Below are 23,332 nucleotides of genomic sequence, written 5' to 3'. Positions count from 1 at the left end.
TGTCACTAAAATACGTACAGCAGCTCGTAACTCTTCTTCCAGAACCAGAAAATAAGTAACATTTGTTTATCCGTTTATCAGTTTAGGATTCCACTTAATATCATTGAGCTGTGGGACATGTCTGTTTATTTCACTCAATTTTAAATGTCTACAATAGAGCAAGGCATTTAGACTCCCCTCATTCATCTGCCCTATTTAAGCCTTTAGTGGAGAATACAGTACATTCATCCCTGTATTAACTAAAATCTGAACAGAGATCTAACACGGATGTGGTCACTAAATTTGGTCAGGCAAAACTTATCCTTACTGAAAGCAATTTTCAGGGAGTGACATTAATATTGCAGAGAAAAAATTAGCTAACTAATACTTGTTATACTAATGAGTCAGTATTCGAAAAAAATACGAGAAGATAAATGAGAAAAATATGTAAATGAGGATGAAATCTATACTTGAGGCAAAACTGAATTTGCTGGACATGCAGAAATGATTTGATACACAGCTTGAGACTTATAGTTTGAGATTTAAATAAGAACCTGGTCTAATCACTCTTTTCTGTCATCTGAATTTCCAGCGGGTGCCCAAATTACTTCCATCGTCTCATGAGCTATAGGGTATACAGCCCTAGGATATAAGCATTGCTATCCACTAACCGCATCAAGTGACTCACAACATGAATGTTATCAGGCTCATCAGGTAATCCACTACCTTCGGGAAGCAGTCTGACCTTCCTCTCAAAAGTCAACATGGTTTCCTAAGCCTAAAATCTCTAACAATCTATGGTGTGTATTGCCCTTCTAAAACTTTTTTATGTCCTGAAGTTCAAAAGCTACTCTGGACTACAATGTAAGGGGAAGAAAAATCTTTTATTTGCCACAGGAAGCATAATTTTTATAATAGAGAGTACCTCAGAAGCATCTAAAAGAATTAAAGAAACTGCTCAGTGAAACGTATTTGATGTCAACCAAACAAACATATTATACATGAGAGAGAGAGAGAGATATTCCTTTTATTTTACAGAAAGCTCAATAAAGTATTAATACGCAACATAAGCCTTTCAAGGGTTTATGTTATGGAGTAATAATCCATGCTGAGTGCCATAGATGGCTGACAATACAATGCGGGGAATTAGCACAGCATAATTTACACCCTATTGTGCACTTCTGCTTAATTTAACAGCAAGAACTCAGCTCCCCCTGTGTGTTTCTATAAACATTTAACAACAGAAGCTTCATTCTAGAGATTTTCCTTCAAAATAAACCTGATCAAATCCTTACTGTGACAACAGATGGTGATAGAGCAGATGTACCATAGGACCTGAAAGTTCAATAACTGTCAGTCAAGAGTTGCAGAATGGCTACTCTGAGGAACTACAGTAATGGCATATTGAAAAATAATTAATTTGGTCATGCAAAATCAGGAAGAAAAAATAATAATAATTAAAAAAGAAAACAAAATACACCTAAGGAGAGGGAACAAAACCACTGTCCTTAAGGTACTTCTAGAGTAATGACTTGGTTTATTTTGAGGACATGTCACCTTTCAGTAGAACACTGTTTAATCATTCCACTTTAAAAATATTAATACAATAGCAATGTCATCCTGGAGGTTATTATTCTGTAATTAAAAAAAAAAAAGTCATGTGTTGTGTTTCATACAGATGTTTATCACTAGAACAGATGTTCTCCTATCAGACCACCTGAGCAATGCAATTCACCTTTTTAAGTGTAATAGAGATGCAACACATCTGCAGCAAAGGACACTGGCTTGAGTGACAGGCAAGCCAGCCACCGTGACATTTGCGTGTATTCACCTTTATACAGCGTTTATAAGTTAGGTGTTATTAAATAAACTCACTGAGATGAATTTTTAGAAGTGATTTTAAATGAGATTGTTCTAATGGCATAACTTTAATCAAGCTGAACAGCAGCCTAGTAAACCAGAATATGAGGTGATATTACATAGCCGATCTGGTACGGCTGTATGTAGTTGTTTTTATTAAATTATATCAAAAGCAAGAGAAAATGGGCACATCCATTTGTGAACGTCACCAAGAACGTAAATATGCCTGTAAAACACTGGGATTCATGACAACTGAGTGCTGTGGAATCTGACATGTACAATTATAACCCAGTTTCTTGCCTTAGTGTGGTATCAGTTCATTATACCATGATGTTGTTTTAAAACTGAGTTAAACACAGTTGTGGAAATGGAAACACTCTCTGTCTCATTCTCATATAATTCTCATTATAAACTGTTACCTTTGAACAGGACAGCTACCAATTATTTTCCCATAAATGCAGGAAAATTCTAGAGGGAAAGATTCTTCTTAAAAATTAAAATTAGAATTATTTAATGAGAATATCTTATCTTCTATAGAGACAAGACAAATCTTTCAAAAATGCTCATGCTGACTGTGGATAGAAGAGAAATAGTGTTCCACTTAAAGGATTATAGCATTCTTCCCCATTATCCTTTTTCTGTGAATTCAGCATTGATGAAAGGTGAAGGGTTATAGCCTTTGAATTCATCTTAATAGACATAAGACATACAGCATGGGAAAAGAAAGTTTTAAATATACTGCTCTGCCAAGATATTCTAATCTCAGTTTCATGTGAAACCTTGATACTCAACTTTTGTCTGTGTAGTAGAGAAGCAAGAGGCTATTGCATTTGTGAATACGTATGTGAACACAGCCATAATCCAATAAAATGGAAAATCAGCTCCCTGGGTTTGCCAGGTACTGAATCTGCTTTGTACCGCTAGCTTGTTGAGTAAAATAAGTTAAAAGTGCAATCAGAAAGTTACGACTTTCCCAACTGCAATTTATAAACAATGTAGTTACTTGTACATGTAAGGACAGGAGGAGGTGAACCAAAGGCCAGACTAAGATTTAGGTCCAAACCTTGAATGCCACTGCATACCTAAACCAGATGTAATCAATTCATTCTCCTGGCATGGCAATCAGTAAATGCCAAATCCCAATAAAACCCAAACAGCAAATGAGGTTTATAATGTGTAGTAAAATTTCCAGGAGCTGGAGGGAATAAATTTGGTGTCCCACCCTGAGAAGGATCAGAAGATTTTGTAAGAAAGACTATCTAATCCTGATTTCCTTAGATGCTATCAAGTTGATTTTCAGCTGAGATAAGCACATTCGCAAACTCATGGTGGCTCACGTAATGACTGGGAATTGAAAAGGAATGGGCAGTGCTTGTCCTCAGTACACCACCACAGTTTATTGAGGTAGGGTGTATTTTCCTGTCGTTTGGAAAGGGTTAGCAGGGAAGGTGATGCCACCTTTCAGAACTCACCTGCCTAATGATGGCTGTTGCAGGAGCTGACATTTGCTGTAATCAGTGTAACAGCTGAACAGCAGCGATCAGTTCCAAGAAAAGGAAACATGCCTGTGTTTCCTCTCCCATCTTGGCTGATCAAATAGAGAAGCCCGTGGCCAAAACCTTGAAATATTCTGTTCTTTGTGCCTCTCTGCTATGAGGTCTTTATCATTTTTCCTCTGGAATTATGGAAATTCTGTCTATGATACAGTATTATTTTTAGTGCATATTTAAAATACGCATTATGTGTTCAGTACCAATTTTTTTTTTTGCTCAACTACTTGCTGATATTCTCTTAGCCCATGCATATAGTACCAATATAGAAAACACAACCAATTTTCTAATTTCTTACCACCTTCAAGTGTTTGTTTCATCATTGTCAGCTCAGAAAAGGGGAACTTATTTCCCTCTTCTCCCACAATCTTCTTCAACAATACTTTGTGTGGTTCTCTTCCACCATTTTTTGCATCATCTTTCCACCACTATTAAACATATTATCATCATTCTCAGAACTTCTTATTGCTTCACACTGTCCATATAATTAACACTTTCTTATCAATACTCATCATCTTTGAACTTTTGATTTCCAATAAATGTATCTTATCGTTCTAATAATTTTCCAGACAAACCTATTTTCACAATTACTGACTTAAAGAAAAGCTGCTACATTATGTGCAGTCAACAAGTCTTTTCTAATCACTTTTTCTCTTCTCTTTTTAACTTATTGCAACATTGAGACATTTGGATAACACTGTCAGTGTTCCAGTAGCTTCCACACCTATGTAGGTTCATTTGTTTCCTCATTGTAATACTAATGGCTCTGTCTGTGACGATATTTTCTTCTCCAAATCAAGAATATATTCATAAAGGAATTCTAACTAGATTGGTTCCTTGACTCTAGTTTGACAACTGCCTTCTCCCCTTTACCTTTAACAACTAATTAAAATCCACATATATCTGCAGATACATATATACATATTAATTTTATTTATATATATGTATATGCACATATATATACAAAAATTCTAAGTGAAAATAACTTTCAATTACCCTGCTACTGCTCATAAAAACCCCCATGGGTATTAATTATGTAAAATTAAGTATGGTTTTTTTTTTTTTTAAAGCATAATAAGGTGAAGGCAGCAGTCAAATATTAACTTGCAAGTTGCCACTGCTGAGGGAAAATTCTATGGAAAATTTTGCTTAGATAGGCAAAAATGTAAAATCAAAACCTTCACATGCATTTTTGATACTAGTAACATCTAAGTGTGAGAAAGATATTAATCCCCTTAGTAACTGGATATTTAGGAAATGGAGGATATTTGAGAGAAAAGGTTAAATACTGAAATTTATTGGTATTTATCAGGAATCTTTTAGATATAGGGGGAAGAAATGTAAAATATACTGTAGAAATTTTGTCACTGAGGAGAACTGAAAAGCCATATGATCATACAAACCTTTTCCACCTGTATTGATTAAAGATAGTATTCTAAAAATTCTTAGTCTATAGATGCTTTTCAATAAACTGACTTTGAAAACATTTCATTATAGGTGCTTAGAAACTGTCAGAGTTTGTCTTATTACTGCTTTTTACTGAACAAGATGCATAGGGCGTACAATAAGACATAGAGGCATTTCCATCCTAAACAGATAACATGCTTGTAGTTTGGAGTAATCATTTTAGTCAAAATATATTATTTTGCCTAATAATATTTTAGGCAAAAAATATTGTAAGAAAAAGTCTAGAAGTAAAGTCCCAATCAGGTCGGTTTCAGATTCAAGTTCATGATTGTGCTTGCAGAAAGAAGTTAAAACTAGCTATTCAACCTCTTAGACAAAAATGTATTTTATTAAAATAAATGTCAAGATGACAAAAGTATTCAAGATGATAATTAAATATTCAGATAAATAATGTTTTAATGTAACAAGTAAAAAGGCCTGTTCCTTCCCTGCATATCATGTTAATGTCTGCTGCATATCAGAAGACAGAAATCAACTTTACATCTGTGTAGTCTTTTCTGACTCTTCTCACAAATACCTTATTTAACTTAAATTAGGTGATATTTCCTAGCTCCTTCTACAATAAAAAACCCACAACCCTCTTTACATAAGGTAAAAGTCTGTTTTTGAAATTAATGTTCCCTAAAATTTCAAGACATCCACAGATCAATTATCTTTTTTCTTTTCCAGTATTTGATGGGCAGTGAGACCTTATCAGTCTCACTGCCCATCAAATCGGCCTCTCTCTTTTCAGTTTGATCTTTTGGCTGACTTTCTTGAAATGGTCCATGGTAATTCCTTTGGAATATAGTGACTGATGCTGATGAGAAAAGAATGCATTAATTGCAGGCTGCCCTAACAGATAACAAGACCAACAAGCTATTCAAGTCAAGAAAGTTATTTTTGGTTTCCACTGGAATTCTAATGAAGAGGAATACGCCTTACTGACCACACATGCCAAGAGTTCCAAAACAGCAGAGATCACTGAATTAATATGTTAGCCTGGTGGGACATTATAATGGTGGTTTATATTTTTGTTGTCTTTTTTTTACAGTGATAAAAGCAAAGAGATAAGTTCAGAGTAAATCATAAGAGTGAAAAAGGAGCTACTTAACTATTTTTTGTTTACTAGGCATTTTGTCCTTCCTTCTTTTGAGATAGGAGCATTTCTTTCCACTGCCAGCAACTGATGTTATAGAAACTGTTCTGAAAATGCCCAAATGCAAGTGTTATCTTCAATTGCTGAATGTGACAAACCACTTCCTTTCTGTGACTTCAGGAGGCAAGAGTGAGATAAAAGTATCGGAAAACCTCAGTAGTTGTAGTGCAGACGAAGAACTGAGAATCAAGGGCAAATAAAAATGTACCTAATTGTTTATTATCTTTTATTCTAACTGCATTTATACATACCGGTATAGCTATTATTGTTATTGTTATTGTTGTTGTTATTGCAATTCATTTATTATGATTTGTGGACCTTCTCATGAAGAAAGCAGCAAACAAAATAGTAATACTTCCTCCCTTGTGAGTTACACTCGGCACAATTCCATATTAATAATTCCATATTAATAAAGTTGGACCAGAGACAGGGAACTGAGAAATACATTGACTGGCTGAAGATGTGGTGTAAGGGAGGTGAAAGCACTTTTCTTCCTCAAATCTGTCCTCTTGAAGGCAAGTTTACAGCTCAGTCCTATACATATTACTCTCCTTTTACAAGGAAGTAATTTGTTCCTTCTGATGAATCAGATTTCTCTGTTTCCCCTTATTGCAAGTTTCTTAAAAAGAAATCCCCATTATGTAATAGTTGTGATGCACAACACATGCATACTTAATTAACTGGTTTAACTTACTGGACATGTACTCTGTAATAAGTAGCCCACCACAAAATGGTCACATTTTCAATTGTTGTTGTGCTATCTCACAGAACAATTAATGGCATTACTGTTGTGTGGGAACAGTCTATGTTCCAAATGAATCTTTGATCACTTTATAGTGTACTGAGCTTTGCCCTGAATATTTTTATTCATGCTTTGTTTACATAGTTTTCTAAAATATATGCTGATCCTTTTAAGCAGGTGTGGCTGTTGTCCATTCTTACTATGGTGTCTAGCAACTAGAACCGCAGAATTTCAGCCTTCAACTTTGAGCTGCCTGTAGGTTTGCTTCTTTAAAAAAAAAAATTGTGGAAAGAACAGATTTCTCAAGACACACAGGTCTATCCGTTCATCCCATGGATCCAATCACCTGATACACAGCTGTACAGAAGAGCAGCAATTGTGCTCATGATGCATTTTGCAAGAACCATCTCTATTCAAGGAATCTTACTCCCTTTTTTAAACACTTTGCAGTGCCTTCCAGTAATATGAGACTGCCAATGGATGAACTTGGAGACAGTCAGATGATTCAGTTTGTTCGAAATTCTGCTACTGGCCCGCTCCATAACCTTGTGCAAATACTATTTTTTTATGCCTTCATTTGGACAACAGAATTCATACATTTTTAGAATTTTAGAACATTGATGGATACTGGCTAATTCTGTAAAGCATAACAATCCCATTCCCCCTTTTACAGCAAAATGGGTAAGATGCAACTGAAGAAAACTTTTATATGTGTATATATATGCATTAAACAGGTTAATTTGAAAAGATTAGGCATGATCTTACTTTGACCAAACACTCCAATTCCCTTTGACTTTAGAAAAAGAAAATACCTATTTTGAGGCAGCAAGGTACTCTCTAGAGAAAATCTACAGAGAATTCTTGAGCTAGAATAATGCACAGCTACCACACAATTAAATACAGTTGAAATGAGTATTATAAATAAAACAACCCCAAATTTTCTTACCTGCTGGTTTACGGGAAAATTCCTGTTGATCTTTTTTATCTATAAAAATGAATAAAGAAACAGATTAATACTCAGTTATTAGAAGACAAAACCCCAAAACATTGGATTTTAGAGACATATATCGACACTGTCTTCCAAATTACGTATGTAAAAAAAAAAAAAAAAAAGAAAATCTCCTGCAGTAAAGGGCCTGAAATCTTTGACAAGCTCATGTGAATAATGGGACATTTCTGCAGTCATTGTGTGGTCATTGTGTGGTTCATTCTCCTGTTCAGAATACACCAAAGGAGAATACATGCAAAATTATTTCTGAATTCTACAACACTAGATCCTTTGCTTTTTCTGATTAGAAGCTATAAAATAAACTAGAGTATTTAAATATAAGTATATACTTATATAAGTGATTCAGAACAACTTACTGCCATCCACCAAAGCCATCAAGCTTTAAGCAAATTCCTTTCCTTAAAGAATGATGGAAAATTGGGCTGGAATAGCCTTTGAAACAACCCTTACTCTACCCTTGTATCCTAGGTACAAAACCAAGTGTGCAAAATCAGTTTTGATAATCATTCAAGTAATTTTTTCTTAAAACATTCAACAATACCCCTAAGTAAAAAGCAAAGAGAAAACCAGTCTGAGACACCTGATTCATGAGGAGTTTGTATTTAGCCCTGCAGATCATTGACTCCATCTAAATAAAGATTGCCAGCTTTCTGACACAAAAGTGTCCAACACAAGGAGAATTAAGTGTGGAACATACCCATTCCTGCCATTAGTAGAACAAAAATGTTCTTTTTTATGTTAAGCAGAAGCCCTGAAAGCTTTTGAGCAAACCTAGTAAATCCACCATGTGCATTCACGACAGATAATTAATACCTAGAATTTAGGTATTAATGCAAACTTTTCATAATTGTTTTTGTAGCTATGGATAAATGAGTAAAACACATCTTTAAATTAAAGACATTGTCAACTAGGAATCAATTGTATAGCCCTAAAAGCCCTGAAAGCAAAGCGTAACATCTACACTGCTTCAACCAAAGGTACGGTATCTTTTTAGAAGAAAAGAAGAATCACCACTGAATTTCCTCCAGTGTTTACAATATCATCTCTAAACAACTATATGCAGAGATGTGAGTGGCATGGTGTTTTGCAGACTTTAAAAACAGACTGTTTGCTGCAGTGGTAACCTCTTTGCATTCTTAATGCAAATACTGAGCAAGTCTGTAAGTCTGTCACTGACATCCCACAGTTTCGCTATCAAAGGATAATTCTGTCAAGAACATGCTGGCAAGTAATTTCAGTTGGTTTTCAAATGTATCCTGAATCAAAAGTGTCAGAAGAACATTTCCACCCTCCCTTCTTGCATGTACATCAGCTTAATTTTCCTCCTTTCTTCAATGTAAGTCAAGGGGAAGCATTAGAGGAGCTAGGACATTTGGTGGACAAAGTATTAAAATAAAATGAATCCACACTTTATATATCAACTATCTTACATGATTTCTTAAAAGAAAAGGTGGATGAAAAACACAGGTTTTGAGAGAAAAACAGAGATTTCAAGACTTTTGGGATTTATTCCTAAATCTGACATGAAATACTCTAGCATGATAAATCCCTGTTTGTGTTAATAGGCACTATTAAAATCCTTGTCAAAACTGTGTATTTCCTTCTAGTTTAAGCAAAGACTACAGCCAATACTGTGAAAAATTTACATTATGAAAGAACATTGTGAAGAAAAAGAGATTTTACTATTCTAAACAAAATACTGAAAATATCTCTTTAGGGACAAGTTACAGTTACATATTAAATACTTTGATAGTATTTTTCTTTATTTCATATACAGGGATTACATTTTTTAACAGAAATAAAGTACATTAGGAGCCTTGTGTACTTTTAAATGTTCCTGGGAAATGTAAATGCACAATCCAAACATCATTTTCTCATACACAAATTTCCAGCTCATTTTTTAAAGTACAATCTAAGCAGCTACATTGCATAGTTGTTTTAACTGTTGTTACTTTGATGAATTAAAACAATTGTGTTTCTCTTTCAGGTAATATGGTGATGATTTCTTGAAATGCATTATTTTTAAATACGTTATAGTTTGCAAACTGCATCATAGATGTTCAGTTCCACCTGAAACTAAAAATTGTTAAGTGTAATTAGTTTTCCCTATATGTTTATCATTCATGTGCGTAAATATTGGACGTTACATAAAACCCAAAAGTTCTACAATTAGGCAGCAGAAGTCACTGATCTTTAAGACTGAGATTCACTGTCTTGTGAATACAGCAAGAAAAACATTAGCCAACATTGTTCTTCCCAGCATGTTACAAAATACACTGAGTAAAATTTAATCTAGAGATTATCCAGATCCACCGATCCTTAAGAATCAAAATCTAAATGTAAACATTTTTCCCAAATAGAAAGAGAAAAAAATATCTTCTGTTACTTGATAGATTAACTAAAAGAGAAATGTTCCTTCAGTCTTCCATAACGTTACTGAACTCGTTGTAATACTATTATTTATTAAGCACAATCACAGCACACAACACTATGTAACTGATGCAAATGAATAACATCTGTTTTCATCAGAGGACACCAGTACGATACACTGCAAACATATATGCACATAATATTTTTAAATAAAACATCCTGACAGATACTGCACTAAGAAAGAAAGGCAGGTGCTCTGAGAACATTCTTCAGAAAGATGTGTTTATCCAGAGCAATAAAAAATCAGGAGTGGCACAAAAGGAGACAAAAGAAGAAGCTAGTAAACAAATTCTGTTCTGAAGGCAAAAATACAGGAAGCATTATGAAAGCTGAATCGAAGCCAGCAAGAACTACCTGCTTCTATTTCATGTTCAAAAAACAGGTGCTGAGGGGTGAAATTCTATTCTGGTTCAACTTCTGTGAATGCAGATTAGGAAAAAAAATCTAAGAACACCGTAGAGAAAGTAGTCTGGCATTTGGTGATAACCTAAAGGTGGAAGGAGGAAGAAGGTGTCAAAAATAAAGTCTGCAGTATGTTGCATCTGACTAGTAAATAGGCCAATGATGTTGATATGAGACCAATAATGGAAGAATAGATTTTGGTGGAAGCTATCATAGAAGAATGGTTTGAAGCATAATCGATTGTGATAAGGGTACAAACATATATGACTAGATATGTTCCAAAAATTCAGCTGGCCAAATATGTTAGGACATCTTAGTCATGAAGGATACTGGACAGGGAGACGGTATGAAGTGAGACATGGAGAAGAATGCACCATGACCAAACTCAGTTAATTTTGTGCGCTACACATTGCCACCACAGATTGACAGTCTTCACAGAGATGGCTGTGCCTGCTCTGCAGAGGAAACAAATAAGAATATGGAACACACCACTCCTCAGCAGGGTGAGCAGATGAGCAGGCTTTGGCTTCAAGTGTGCACAACGATTACAACTTTTTTTTTTTTATTTTATTTTATTTTATTTAACAGTCTTCATGACAGAGAAGCAGTAATCCAGAAGAATACCCTTCCAGACTATTATATTTTTGTGTGAATTGTGCCCTTTTATTGTTGCCCTCTGCTGGAATGCAGTTGATTAAGCTCACAAAAAATGAGTTTTAAACTTTCACATTCAGTTGAAACTGAACTGAATTGTTCACTCCTCTGAGAGATACTATTTCAGACCTTCTTTGAGCAAATAGCACTGCAATAACTATTTTCAGTTTCCATAAGAGGATTTTAAAGTGTAATCTCAAAACTGCTATGTGTTAGGGGTTTGTTTGACCTTTTTTACTTATTTATTTTAATGAAATTTGCTACTCCAATGTAATCACAGGGTCCTCATGAAATGATGAGGAAATGTCCCTTTCAATGAGCGCATACCACCCTAAGGACTCTTAAGGGCAGTATGATGTAGAGATAAGGACACTGATTACCGGTTTTTCCAATTCTTAAAAATTTAAATAGAAGCAATCGTGTGTTTGAAAACTCTATGTGTCCCATGCTTGCTTTAATCCTATTTCCTGAAAAACTGTACTGTAAATGAGAGGCTCGCAGTTCTAATGTGATACTAGGATAGATGACTAATGAGTGTGAGTCTCAGGTATCAGGTAACTGGTAACTGTAACTCAGGTAACTGGTCCTCTGTAAGAAGCAATAATATAGTAAGTGTTAGTTGTCAGGACAGAGTGCTTGACAGAGACCATTCCCTTGGAGTACTTACAGGAACAGCCAAGACTGAAGGGCAACATTTGGAATGAGTGGGCACCAGCTCCTGCTCAGTATTTTGTTGACTTAGACAGTAGATCAGATTCTTCCACACTTTCACATATGATTTGATCTATCATTTTCTTGCAGCCTGTAGATGTCACATAACTTTGCAGGTCTCCTTCTTTATCAGAAATTTTCCAATTAAAAAGAATCCTTTATTATTTTAATTTATGCTGGCCATATATCTGGATTTCCCCAAACAATTTAGACTCTGTAGCCTTCATCAATTGTTTGCATTACATAACTGCTGATTTACATTCATTAACAGCTAATTAAAATATAATAGCTTGACAAGAATGTAAATTCATTAAATAGTTCTTAACTTTATCTTGTGCATTAAAGCAAAACAATACAGTTCATGCCATTGGGATGCTAAGTGATTGGGAACAGGTAGCAAGATCATTACAATTTGGAGAACTTTGGAAAAAAACATTAATACATGCTGTGATAATTTTATGTTAATGAATGAGTAAGAAAGAGTACCTAACTAACATTTGGAATTATTAGTTGGTTATTCTTATTTTTCGTCCTTGCTAGGTTTTTGTTTGCTCACTGTGCTGCTAAGTTGTGGTACGGTTGTGAAATTTGTTACTCAAGAGTATACGTGCATTGAAAAAAGCAGGGAATCAGAGAAAATTTGAAAGCAGCATGCAACAGTTCACATGAAATACATCATATGTTGGTGAATACACTAAAATGTACGTATAACTGCCTATAGACTGAATGTATGAATTCTTGACGCTGTTTTTACAAGCTGTAGTAGGTTTTAGAGTTTAGGCTGAAAATCCATATAAGCTATGATATCCAAAGTGATCTGTCAACGTGTTCTGGAAAATATGGGAGCATAGGAACTATTTAATGCAACAGTTGTGTCTGCTTCCTGACCCACTAGGGGTGATGCCGTTTTCTATTGCCTGTTGATCACATTTTACCAGCTAAATGGTTCAAAGGATAGAAAGATTTGGATTACTGCCATGATTTCTAGTATTTTCATGTGTAACTCGGATTTTTCTCAAGACTAGATGAACTGGATTGCAAATGCACTCAGCCTGAATGAACTCAGTATCAAGTTCCTTGAACGAAGAAAGGGAAAAAACAGAATATATGAACATTTATATAGAGGAGAGGCTTGATACAACACTGAATAATGCATAAGCATAAATGTGACCTCTGCTTTAGAGTCTGTTCCTATAGATCCCTGTAGGCTGAATCATTGTCACTATGGTTTCTAGATGAGAACAAAAGTGAGAAACAAGTTGATATATATTTCAACTTATATAATAAATGTTATAACAACTCTCTAAGGAGTCAAAAAAATTACAAAAAGAGATCAAATACTTTTAAAGAGTATAGACAATTAAGATACAGTAGGCATAATTCAGGAAGTCCCTTATCAGCTGACTGAAGAAGTCCCAAAGTAGCAGCTAGCTGGAAAGACAAAGGGAAATAAAACTGTAGTTTTGCTATCGCCAGACATAGGACTAGATTGATCTTTGTTCTGGTTCAACATTAGCACTTAAAGTTCTCGTGGATCATCTTAATCCACCTGGAAACTAGAAGTTTTCCTTTGAATCCTACATATAAGTAGAGGAAGAAAGGCCTGATAAAGTCTTGAGGTCTCATCTGGAAAGCAGTCCTATAATTCTACAAGCTTCCTTTTAAATTCTTGTACTGATTGCCCTTGTATTAGCCAGTTGTACAAAGTATACAGAGAGCTTGCATGTTTTTGAGAGCTCCCATACATGCAGATATTTGATAAATACTTTTAGAGATAACAAAGGATGGCTAGTAATACTCAGGAATGCTCCCCCAAAAAACAAATCAGTGGAATACAAATCATTCCTAACAGAGGTCTTGAACTGATGTATGGAAATAAAAGATTTGTATATTGAGAGTTATTATCAATTTATGGCATGTAAGAGCACTATTGAAGGACAAACGGCCATCTGAACTATGACTGCAAACCTGCATACCATCAAACTTCCTTCATTTGCTTTCTCACTCAAAAGGATTCAGTGATGTATTGAACACTACCAGCACAGCAGTAATGGATGGATATTACAAAGAAATACCGGATTTGTTCCTGTTACATGAAAGTATAGTGGGAGCCCTAAGGACAAAACCACAAAACCTAGTCTTCACACATCTGTGATGTTCCAATAATAGGACTGCAATTACTTTTACTTAAATAAAAAAAAAAAGGTTCACTTAACAGATGAATGACTTCATTTAATCCTGCAATATTTAACACCTATTCCTAACTTTGGACATTACCTTAATGATAAAATTGCTATTGTGCTTCTTTAAAGAAGATACTTGTGTTACAAACAACACAGTTTCACAACAGTGAATCTCCATAATTAAAATACCTGCAGCAGCATGCATATTATTAAAGAGACAATGGTAACAACTAAAACCCAGTGTCTGAAAAAGCTATTATGGTCCCATCTGAAAGTGAGAAACATACGTCTCTCTACTGAAGATTTACTAGAAAGACTGTGAACAATAAGAATTGAAAAAATATGAAAAAAAAAAAGACTCAGAGATACAAGAAGCACTGCTTCAGATAATGAAATGCAACTCGATAATTGTGTTTTATATCATAATAGTGGTTGCTCATTGGAGTATGATTACTGCAGTATCAATCACACTAAGAGTAAAGAAGCTGGTGTAGGTAATCATCAGTAAAACATCTACTCACAAAACAGTGAAGCATATTCCTCCTGAGTACCTCTTTCATTTGTAATTTAAAACAATTTTACTATCCACCAAAGAAAAACAGTTTGCAATGGAAATCTATGTGAATACTTCATACATATTCAAATCCATTTTAATTCTTGTTAAGAAAACGTACATAGATTCCCAAGTAAAAATGTAGTGTACCTAGCAACTATCAATCCAGTCTTCCTTTGAAGATATCAAGGACTTCCACCTGAAATACAACTATTCCAGATTCCCCTAGCTAATCTTTTTTAAATTATGAATTCTAAGTCACTTGTATTCAAAATACTTGAAATATAAACCTCATCTATCTTCTATAGCTGGAAATACTAGATTCTAGAAGCTATCAATCAGAGGCCTCCAGAATACATATTTTATTATTTTTCTCTGAATTCTCAACATTCAAGGAAAGTTATTTAGAAGTTCCACCCGATTTTTCAATAAAGTTTTACTTAGCTGTTGCTATATCCTTCCTCTATACAATAGTGATTAGGACTTATGTTAAAAATTAAATAAATTCTAAACTTTCAAAACTCTCACTGCTAAAAGAAAGATACAACAGGGAAACAAGTTTAATAGTTGGAAGATAATGCTTGGCAGTAGAAATCTACAATATGTTTCCACAGACTATCATTGACTTATTGTGGGATCCTAAACTTCCAAACTTCACTACATGAATTAGTTTAAAATAGTATGCTTGAGTTATTATACTTTAGTTTGACGGAGAGCACAGGAAAATAACATTTAAAGTTCAGAGTATGGTAGGAGTAGCAGGTCATAATGACTGGTTTAGTAGATGACAAAATGCAAAACAAGGAGTTACATCCTCAACACACGCCGGAGCTTCAAGATATCTGCACTTGTCAAAAGAACAAGGTTAAGGCAAAGAAAAGAACTAGATTTTGAAGTAAGAGCATAGTGAAGAAAACCCTGGATCACTCTCCCTCACAAAACCATGGCAGTAATACACACCTCTGTGTGCAAACACCCATGAGAAATGCTTGAATATACAAACTGTTGAAGAGGAAAATAATCTTATTTAACAAGTGTGCTAGATATGATTAAGAAGTGTTATTGATCTATTCAGAATTTTTTTTTGAGGTGACATAATTTTTTTCAAAGCCGATATATAGTTTGCAAGAGTAAACGTAGTACGCAAGACTGACATTTATTTAATCCATTACAATATTTGTGCTTGTTATGAAACTTGGATGATGACAAACAAGACAATATGCATATAGAAAAAAAACAAGGCTGGGTGTTTTTGTCATTTGGAATGTATTTGTCTTGTAATTTTGGTAATTCATATCAGCTAATAAGGGAGTTAAAGTAATGAAGGAAAAATCAAATCTAAAAATGAGTATGTACTGTATGTACCTAGTGTTAGAATGACACAGCACTTGAGGTGATGAGATTGGTATTTAACAAGGATGGGTTTCAAGGGGAATAATTATCTAAAAGCAAATAATCAATCAGATGGTTGATTATCTGGTTTAGATGGTTGATTAACAGGTCTGCAGCTCTTAGCCCCTCTGTCCACCAGCTATTACTGCAGAATAAGCAACCCCATGTCAGTCTTCCAGCAGAAACCAGATTATTAATTGTTAAAAATTGATCTATACGTCTCTCCTGGTTTAAAACATCAGATTTCTTACTTTCTGATTTCTCAAGGAAATTAAATAATGTAGATAACTCCAATTTCAATTTTACTTTTCACTTACAATTTCACTACAACATAACATTTAGACAATATAATATCTAGTATATAGTATTTACTTTCAGGATTTTTCACAGAATGCCAAAGACATGGAGAAAAAACTTTAGTCTAATGTAGCCATAGTTTGTCTTATTCTAGTACTTCTGAATGCAGTTGCAAGCACTGATATGAATATGTTCATTCTATGATAATACAAAAGAATGAAACATATAGCTGAAAAGCAACTCAATAGATCAAAGCTGTCTGCCCAAGCCATTTGTACAGTCCTGCTACGATGGCACTCTCAATGCCTTATGAGTCAATCTATTAGCAAGCACAGCTCTTACTTAGCATTGGATGTTTTCCTTATACCAAAATAGACTCTTTCTGGTTGCAGTTTAAGTCCATCACTTCTCTGTAATCCATCACAGGAACAAAGAAGAAACTGCCTGCTCTTTGTGTAGCTTCTCTAAAGTTGAAACATTATTCTTTTCTTCAGGCTAAGCAGTTCCATTTCACCCTGTATTTCCTTGCAAGTTCATGCTATTGTCAAAGAAGCCAAGGCCCTCTTTGGTAACACTTCTGAATACGAGCATTTTAGGACACTTCCTGCATGACGAGGAGGATTGACTAGCACATTACAACAGCTCTGACCCCCTCAGCTTTCCTCCAAGAGTTTCGTAGTGACTTTTGATCTGCTTAGAGTGACACTGAAATTGGTCATGCCCGCATGAATGAGCAGTCCCAGTGAACTGTCATTTGGCTAGATGGCTTTGGCAACATCCCTCAGATTTAAGCTCCTGGGAGACAGAAGACTTCCCACAATGTTAAGTCCAGTCACTAGACCGAATTTTTCATCACACACAGGAGTGAGTCACTCATGACCAATACATCTCTTCCTCATGGGAAGGGTGGTCATTAATCTCACAGCTTTTCCAGCCTGCCAGGTTTTCCTTTTATTTTTTCTCTGCTGTCATTAGGCTTGAAACTTCAGTTACTGCGGGCAGGATTTTAATGCATCACTGTCTGAGAAGGGATCATTCCCTATGAAGAAGACCTGCGAGTAGAAACCTCTTGTTAGCCAGGTTTTCCCCATTCACAGTAGGTGCTATGGTGGATCTTCCTGGCTTGTTGTCAATCATCTTACCCACACCCTCCGATTCCAGATTTCACTCAGTTTGACAGCTTTCTCATGTAATTTCTCTACCTACTTCTTAAGAGATTTCACTAGCAGGTATGGTCCATTTGAGGCATCCTCCTCCTTCCTCAGCCTTCTTTGGGAAGGGAACTGTAAACCATAACTCCTACAAATTCAGTTTAAAAGATTTGGATTGAGACATCTATAGTTTTGGTTCCCATCTAAAGTTTCCACTTGCACCATTAGCAGGTGCTGGAAGAAAAATACCTCATAACAGAACTTATATTCTCATAATTAGTTTGTTCTGTATATGGTATACTTATTGAAGCTCATTACTTTCCTCGTTTTCCTTCCCCCTAAAAGTCCTATTCACAACTTTTGAGTTTCTTCTTTACTCAGTCACATGGCTCCTTGCCTTTTAGATCCCTCTTGCCAACCTGGTCTTTTCACTCTGACTTGGCTGAAACAGAGTGAGAGGCAGTTTGTTGAAGACTGCAGCTAAACCTATTTTGTTCCTCTGCTCTCAGTCTACCAGCAGGCTTCTGACCTTGCCCATGAAGAGTTCACAGTTTGCCAGGGTTTGCATTATTTCAGGACTCCTCACTCTGGTAAAGATAACAACATTTGCAGTTCACACTCTGGCATTTAATAAGACAAAGGGGGTAGTAAAATGGCAGAAGAAATGGGGAATTTTACACAATTAGATATAACACATGAGACAATTAACCCTCTTGACAGAACCTAATGCCCCGTAGAAATGTAGCTAGTGATTTTTAAAATACATTTAATACTTATACCATAGCATATCGGTCTAAATGAATTCCTGCTGGCAAAGTTCAATAAATTGGCCAGTTGCCAGTGGCATAGACAAATACCTTTACCTGAGGCAATGAAGCTAAAGAGGCTTTCTGTAGTCTTTATAGGTATTGTCTTCCACCACACCACCACCAACCAAAGTTTGTTTACTTTAGTTTGAGTGGATTAAAAATAAAATTATAGGAACACCTAGTCTTTGTTATATTGTGTCACATTTCACTTTTTCTGTCTAAAAGAGTGACACACTTTTATTTTCTTGGAGCTCTCAGGAAGAGCAGCAATATTTATGAGACAATTTGGCTGACAGCACCAGATAAAAAACTGCTTGTGAGTAAGCTAAAAAAATCACCTGGTATTACATTACTTAAATAATTCGGTTGACATAATATGAAATAGCTGTTGAGACATTAGGTTCACATGATAATGAACTAAGTATTAACAAAACTACTAAATTTGATCTAAAAAATATATATTTTTAGATGTCACTCTGAGATAGGTAGAAAAACCTTAGTTTTTCATTATTTGTTTCTGCTGAAAGCTCACCATTCATCTGTATAACTAATCATTTTAAATTTCACTTGAAACTCTACAAAATTACTTTGTAGTACTTTTATATTTAAAGGTCATGTCCTCATATTTTGTAAAATAGTTCTGGTCCCTCCTCCTTATACACAATGGGGCTCACTGTACTCTGCATTCAGATTAATCACAGACTCACTGTAGCACTGTATTCAGTTATACTCTGAGCTGGTTTTCAATGAGAAACTCTTTTGCAATAAAGCGTCTACATTGCCTTAAGTAGGAAAGACCGGACTCTCCTTAACCTTCTTTCTCTTAACAAGCTGATGAGCCATTAGCTTGAAAAGTCTTGAATTTAGTTCCCTTCTAAAGAATGCAGTTCCTTCTAATCTCCAATTTCACCTCATAACTAAAAATTCATTATAAAATACTAAGCAGAAGTCCTCATAAATATAGGTTTTCTCAAGTATCTTCTGGTATGTCTGAAAAGGAATGCTCAAATACTGAGCAATATGGTCATATACAAGTGTAAAGAGCTGTGTATCTGTGGGACCATGGCTGAAAGGCAGGCCAAGGGGTAGAATATGTCAAAGTACCAAAAAGGTTAGGGTACAATTTTTTGCTGAACCCAAATGATTTTCAAGCTTATACTTTTTTTTTTTTTTTTTAAAAAGTGTGTTAAATATTGAACTACATTTGAGGACTATTTCAATTTTGACAGCAGTAATATTAAAATGACATAGTAGTAATAGATGGTATATTTTTCTTGCCTTGGATATGACCTTGTAATCCTTGTTATCTCCAAAACTCAAAGAGTTTTGAATAATTAAGAACCAACAGAATTTTCTCCAGCCTCTCATGAATTACCAATTTCTTTGCATTGACAAGCACTGAGGATACTACAAGAAAATTTAAAGATGACTTTTGCTTTAATGTGCATTTCAGACTTGCCTATGAGAAAACTATGAACTTTTATTGAATTTCACTGCGTTATACTGGGCTAAATATCATCCTTCAAAATCATTTTTCACAGAGAACAAAAGAAAAAGGTAAAACAAATTTCAAATCCACTTAAAAATGACATATTTCTGCATGAGTGAGAGTTGTCACATGGTATATAAAGTTCAAGAAACATTTTTAAGATCTTTCATTGAAAGTGCATCTGTGTCAATAGATTTCAGAACAGCAACTCACTGTCTAATTGCATTTCAGCAGTAAAACAGATTGTTTAGTCAAAAGTATAGATTTTTGCTATATCAGTAGTTCTTGTAGTCCAAAGGAAAACATGGTGTCATAAGTTAATAAATGCAAATAATAGCATTTCATGTTTTCAAGATATCAACATGTGTCAACTTCTCTAACTTTCAACAATAAAAAACAATATCAAAGGAAGAATCATCCTTATGATACTTAAATTATTGGAATAAGTTAACCAAATTATTAATTTTTCCACAATGCCTTCTCTCATTACTCTAGTGAAGTTTTAGTTATCAATCATGGACATTATCCTTCCTGAAAGAAAAAGGCATGGCACACACATGCTTAGAAAATTCCTACAGCACTATAGTTAAAAGAAAAATCAGGAAACAAATTATTCAGCAAAGGTATAATGAACATGAAGACAGTGGCATGAGTAGAAGAACACAGAAGTTATAATTTACAACAAGTGAAATGTGTCTGTCAAGCTACAACAAAAACAGATGATGTATAATGAACAAAATTGTATGTGGTTACATTGTTATATATTGTCACGATGTGGGAATTAGCTGTATAAAGTTGACATTATTATAATAACACTTAAAATAGTAATATATATCTGAATGGTGTGTTATTTGGAGAATTTAGATATGAACAAAGCAATTAAATATCTGGATAATATCATGCCTATTCATAAAGCATAGGCTGCTGCGAGAGCATAAGCTCAAAGCCCAAGAAGAAAAAATCCCCATATCAAATTTAGAATTACTCTTTCACCATGAGTACTAACTGTTCTTAGCAGTAATTAGGTGGGTATTAACACATACAATACAATTTGCAAAAGATTTAGTTTTGAGCAGATCATGATTGAAAAAATAGTAATGAAATGAAGTCATAGCTATATAAATACAACTTTTACCCTGAAACCATATTCATTGGCTGTTCTACGCCACACAAAATCTATCATTGCTACTTTACTATTATTTATTTCACCTAGAAAATTTCTGTACTCAGCAAATGAATTAAGAATAGAAGCTCAATCTTTTGTAGCTTATGAGTAATGTAATTAGGACACAGTTGGAATTATAGAGAATATGTATACTTAAAACTCTTCTCGTTAATGTATAACTAGTTTCCTCTCTGGTCTCTAACATGTTCTGATGTTATTCAAGAATGTCTCACACTTATAAATGGTGACAATCATCTGTTTACAACTGACCTTTTGAGTAAATTCTGATCCAAAAGAGCATTCAATACTTTGACTTTCTTGTCATTGTCTACCGATAATTTTCTTTTCAATATGCAGTGAACCAACCTTTTTCTTGGCCTCTCTGTTACCACTGGTGTATGTCAAAACTATTTCTTTTCACCCTTACTGCTTCCCAGCTGCAGAAATCTCATTTGTCCTACCACCTTTCTGGTTCTACATACTCATGCGATGCTTCCTGAGCCCACTCTTAGCAACAAATTCTATTCTGTTATTTCTTTCCTCTGTTTTAGGTTAATGAAGAGTTCAAAGTTTAGCCATGTCCCTTCTTGCACTTTCTTTTCTTTCCAGTGGACTAGTAGAGTATGCATCTTACAGAAAATATGGCCATCTATTAATTTTTGATTATACAAGTATTCATATATGAAAATGTAAAAAAAATTCTTTAGTACTGGTAACACCGTATTGGTAGACTCCCCTGTGCTCTACAGGCAATACTACTGAGATAACAGTAGTAAACAGAGCAACAGAGATGAACAATGTAAAGAATTGCTAAGAACCTGATGACAGATTGATAAAAAGAGTGGTGGTGTTGAAAATAATCCCATTATTAGTATTAACTATTCTTGTCTTCTAATGCTTATGATAGAAGACACCAACATGCAAAAATGTAAGTTTTTTTTTTAAGCTGAAAGGTTAATGTTTCTGGAGCTAAAAGTTTCTTGTCTATTCAAACCCAAAACAAATCAATGCCTCAGAGTTGTAGTTCTGATCAGATAAAACCAATGTGGCCAGTGGAGCTGCACAGACCAGTAATGTGGCAAGTTGATTTTTTTATTATTTGCTGATGACTTGGTCAAGATGCAAACTGCCTTCTAAGTCACACAAAAGAATTAATGGTATTATACCCAGGAGCAAGTGGGAAGTTTCTGTGAGCCTGTCTTTAGGGATTAAAAAAAAATGTAAGCATAAAATGCATAAGCTGTGATTTGTTCTATGAACTTGCAAGGGTAATAGGAAGTGGGTTTTGGATCTGAAGACTAAATAGAGGTCAGACAGCTATAATTGCTTTAAGCTAGGTTTGGCTTGCAACCTAGCCAGCTATGTAAATGGCAACTTAATTTACTAGTAGAACCATCTGCAAGCCTCACAGAGTTCTAGTTGCTATCAAAACCTAGGGAGTATTCTTTTTTTATTCAAATTGCATACTATATTTTTGGGACTTCTGCTCATTACATTTTGAGATGAAAATGTTATTTATGGTTACTGTTTGGTAAATGAATGTGTTAATCTCCATACCGCTGCAGCAAAAGTAGATAGCTTAATTAAGGTGCAGGCATACTTTGCTAAACAGTCCGGAGAGGTATACTGACTCTCTCGGTAGGCAAATAACTTTAAAAATAATCTGTTTAAAACTGCTTGTCAAGAGCCTTTTAGAATTTTTTTTTGCTATGGTATTTTAAAATTTATAGATTATGTTTATACAGCAGTATCAAGATCCATTTATGTTGATGTGGTGGAAAAGGAAATAATTCTGATGTTAAACATGCATACAGACTATAATTTATCAATTATTTAAAGAGGAACTGAAAAAGAATGTTTAGCTCCTCAACTCCATAGGGGTTGTGTCAGCCTAAGGACATCTTTCTTCTTGTGAAACACCCTATTTATGATGTAAAAAAAAAACCCTTTAAAATTAATATTGCTACTGTTACAAAATGAGGCAAACATTTAAATAGAATGCACACACTATTAAAATATAAGTTTATGAGTAGCCTGTGTTCTTCTGCCTGGCAAAGAACAAAACAAGTGGTAAAAATAATATAATCACTCTCTCTAACAAGTGCATCATATAAAAATATGTAGAGTTGAATGACACAGCTCACTGATGAAAGCCCAAACATCTATGTAGTCATTGTTCATTCATATAATATTTAATAATTCTAAAGCTAATGTCTGCCAAGATTTGCTTTTTATTTGCATTTGCATTTCTATGACTCCTCTTACAATAATAAACTTCAAGAGTTTCTTTGCAGACATCTGGAGTATCTCAGGAAAACTCATGAGGAGAAAAATCTTTGTGTCACCCCAGA

The 23,332-nt window shown here is 34.6% G+C and overlaps 1 protein-coding gene across 12 annotated transcripts in view; it reads right to left on the bottom strand.

Moving 5' to 3' along the window:
• Nucleotides 1–23,332, bottom strand: part of SNTG1 (syntrophin gamma 1) — a 348,105-nt gene that overhangs the window by 68,482 nt on the left and 256,291 nt on the right. For all 12 annotated transcript variants that reach the window (XM_075494642.1, XM_075494639.1, XM_075494638.1 and 9 more), the window contains one exon: nucleotides 7,683–7,721. In XM_075494642.1, the coding sequence (XP_075350757.1) occupies nucleotides 7,683–7,721 (39 nt within the window). The remainder of the gene's footprint in view (nucleotides 1–7,682; nucleotides 7,722–23,332) is intronic.

Source organism: Mycteria americana, chromosome 2 (genome assembly GCF_035582795.1).
Source record: "Mycteria americana isolate JAX WOST 10 ecotype Jacksonville Zoo and Gardens chromosome 2, USCA_MyAme_1.0, whole genome shotgun sequence".
In the NCBI taxonomy this organism is placed as follows: domain Eukaryota; kingdom Metazoa; phylum Chordata; class Aves; order Ciconiiformes; family Ciconiidae; genus Mycteria; species Mycteria americana.
Note: the sequence above shows the minus strand (reverse complement) of the source record. Positions and strands in the feature narration are given on the sequence as shown.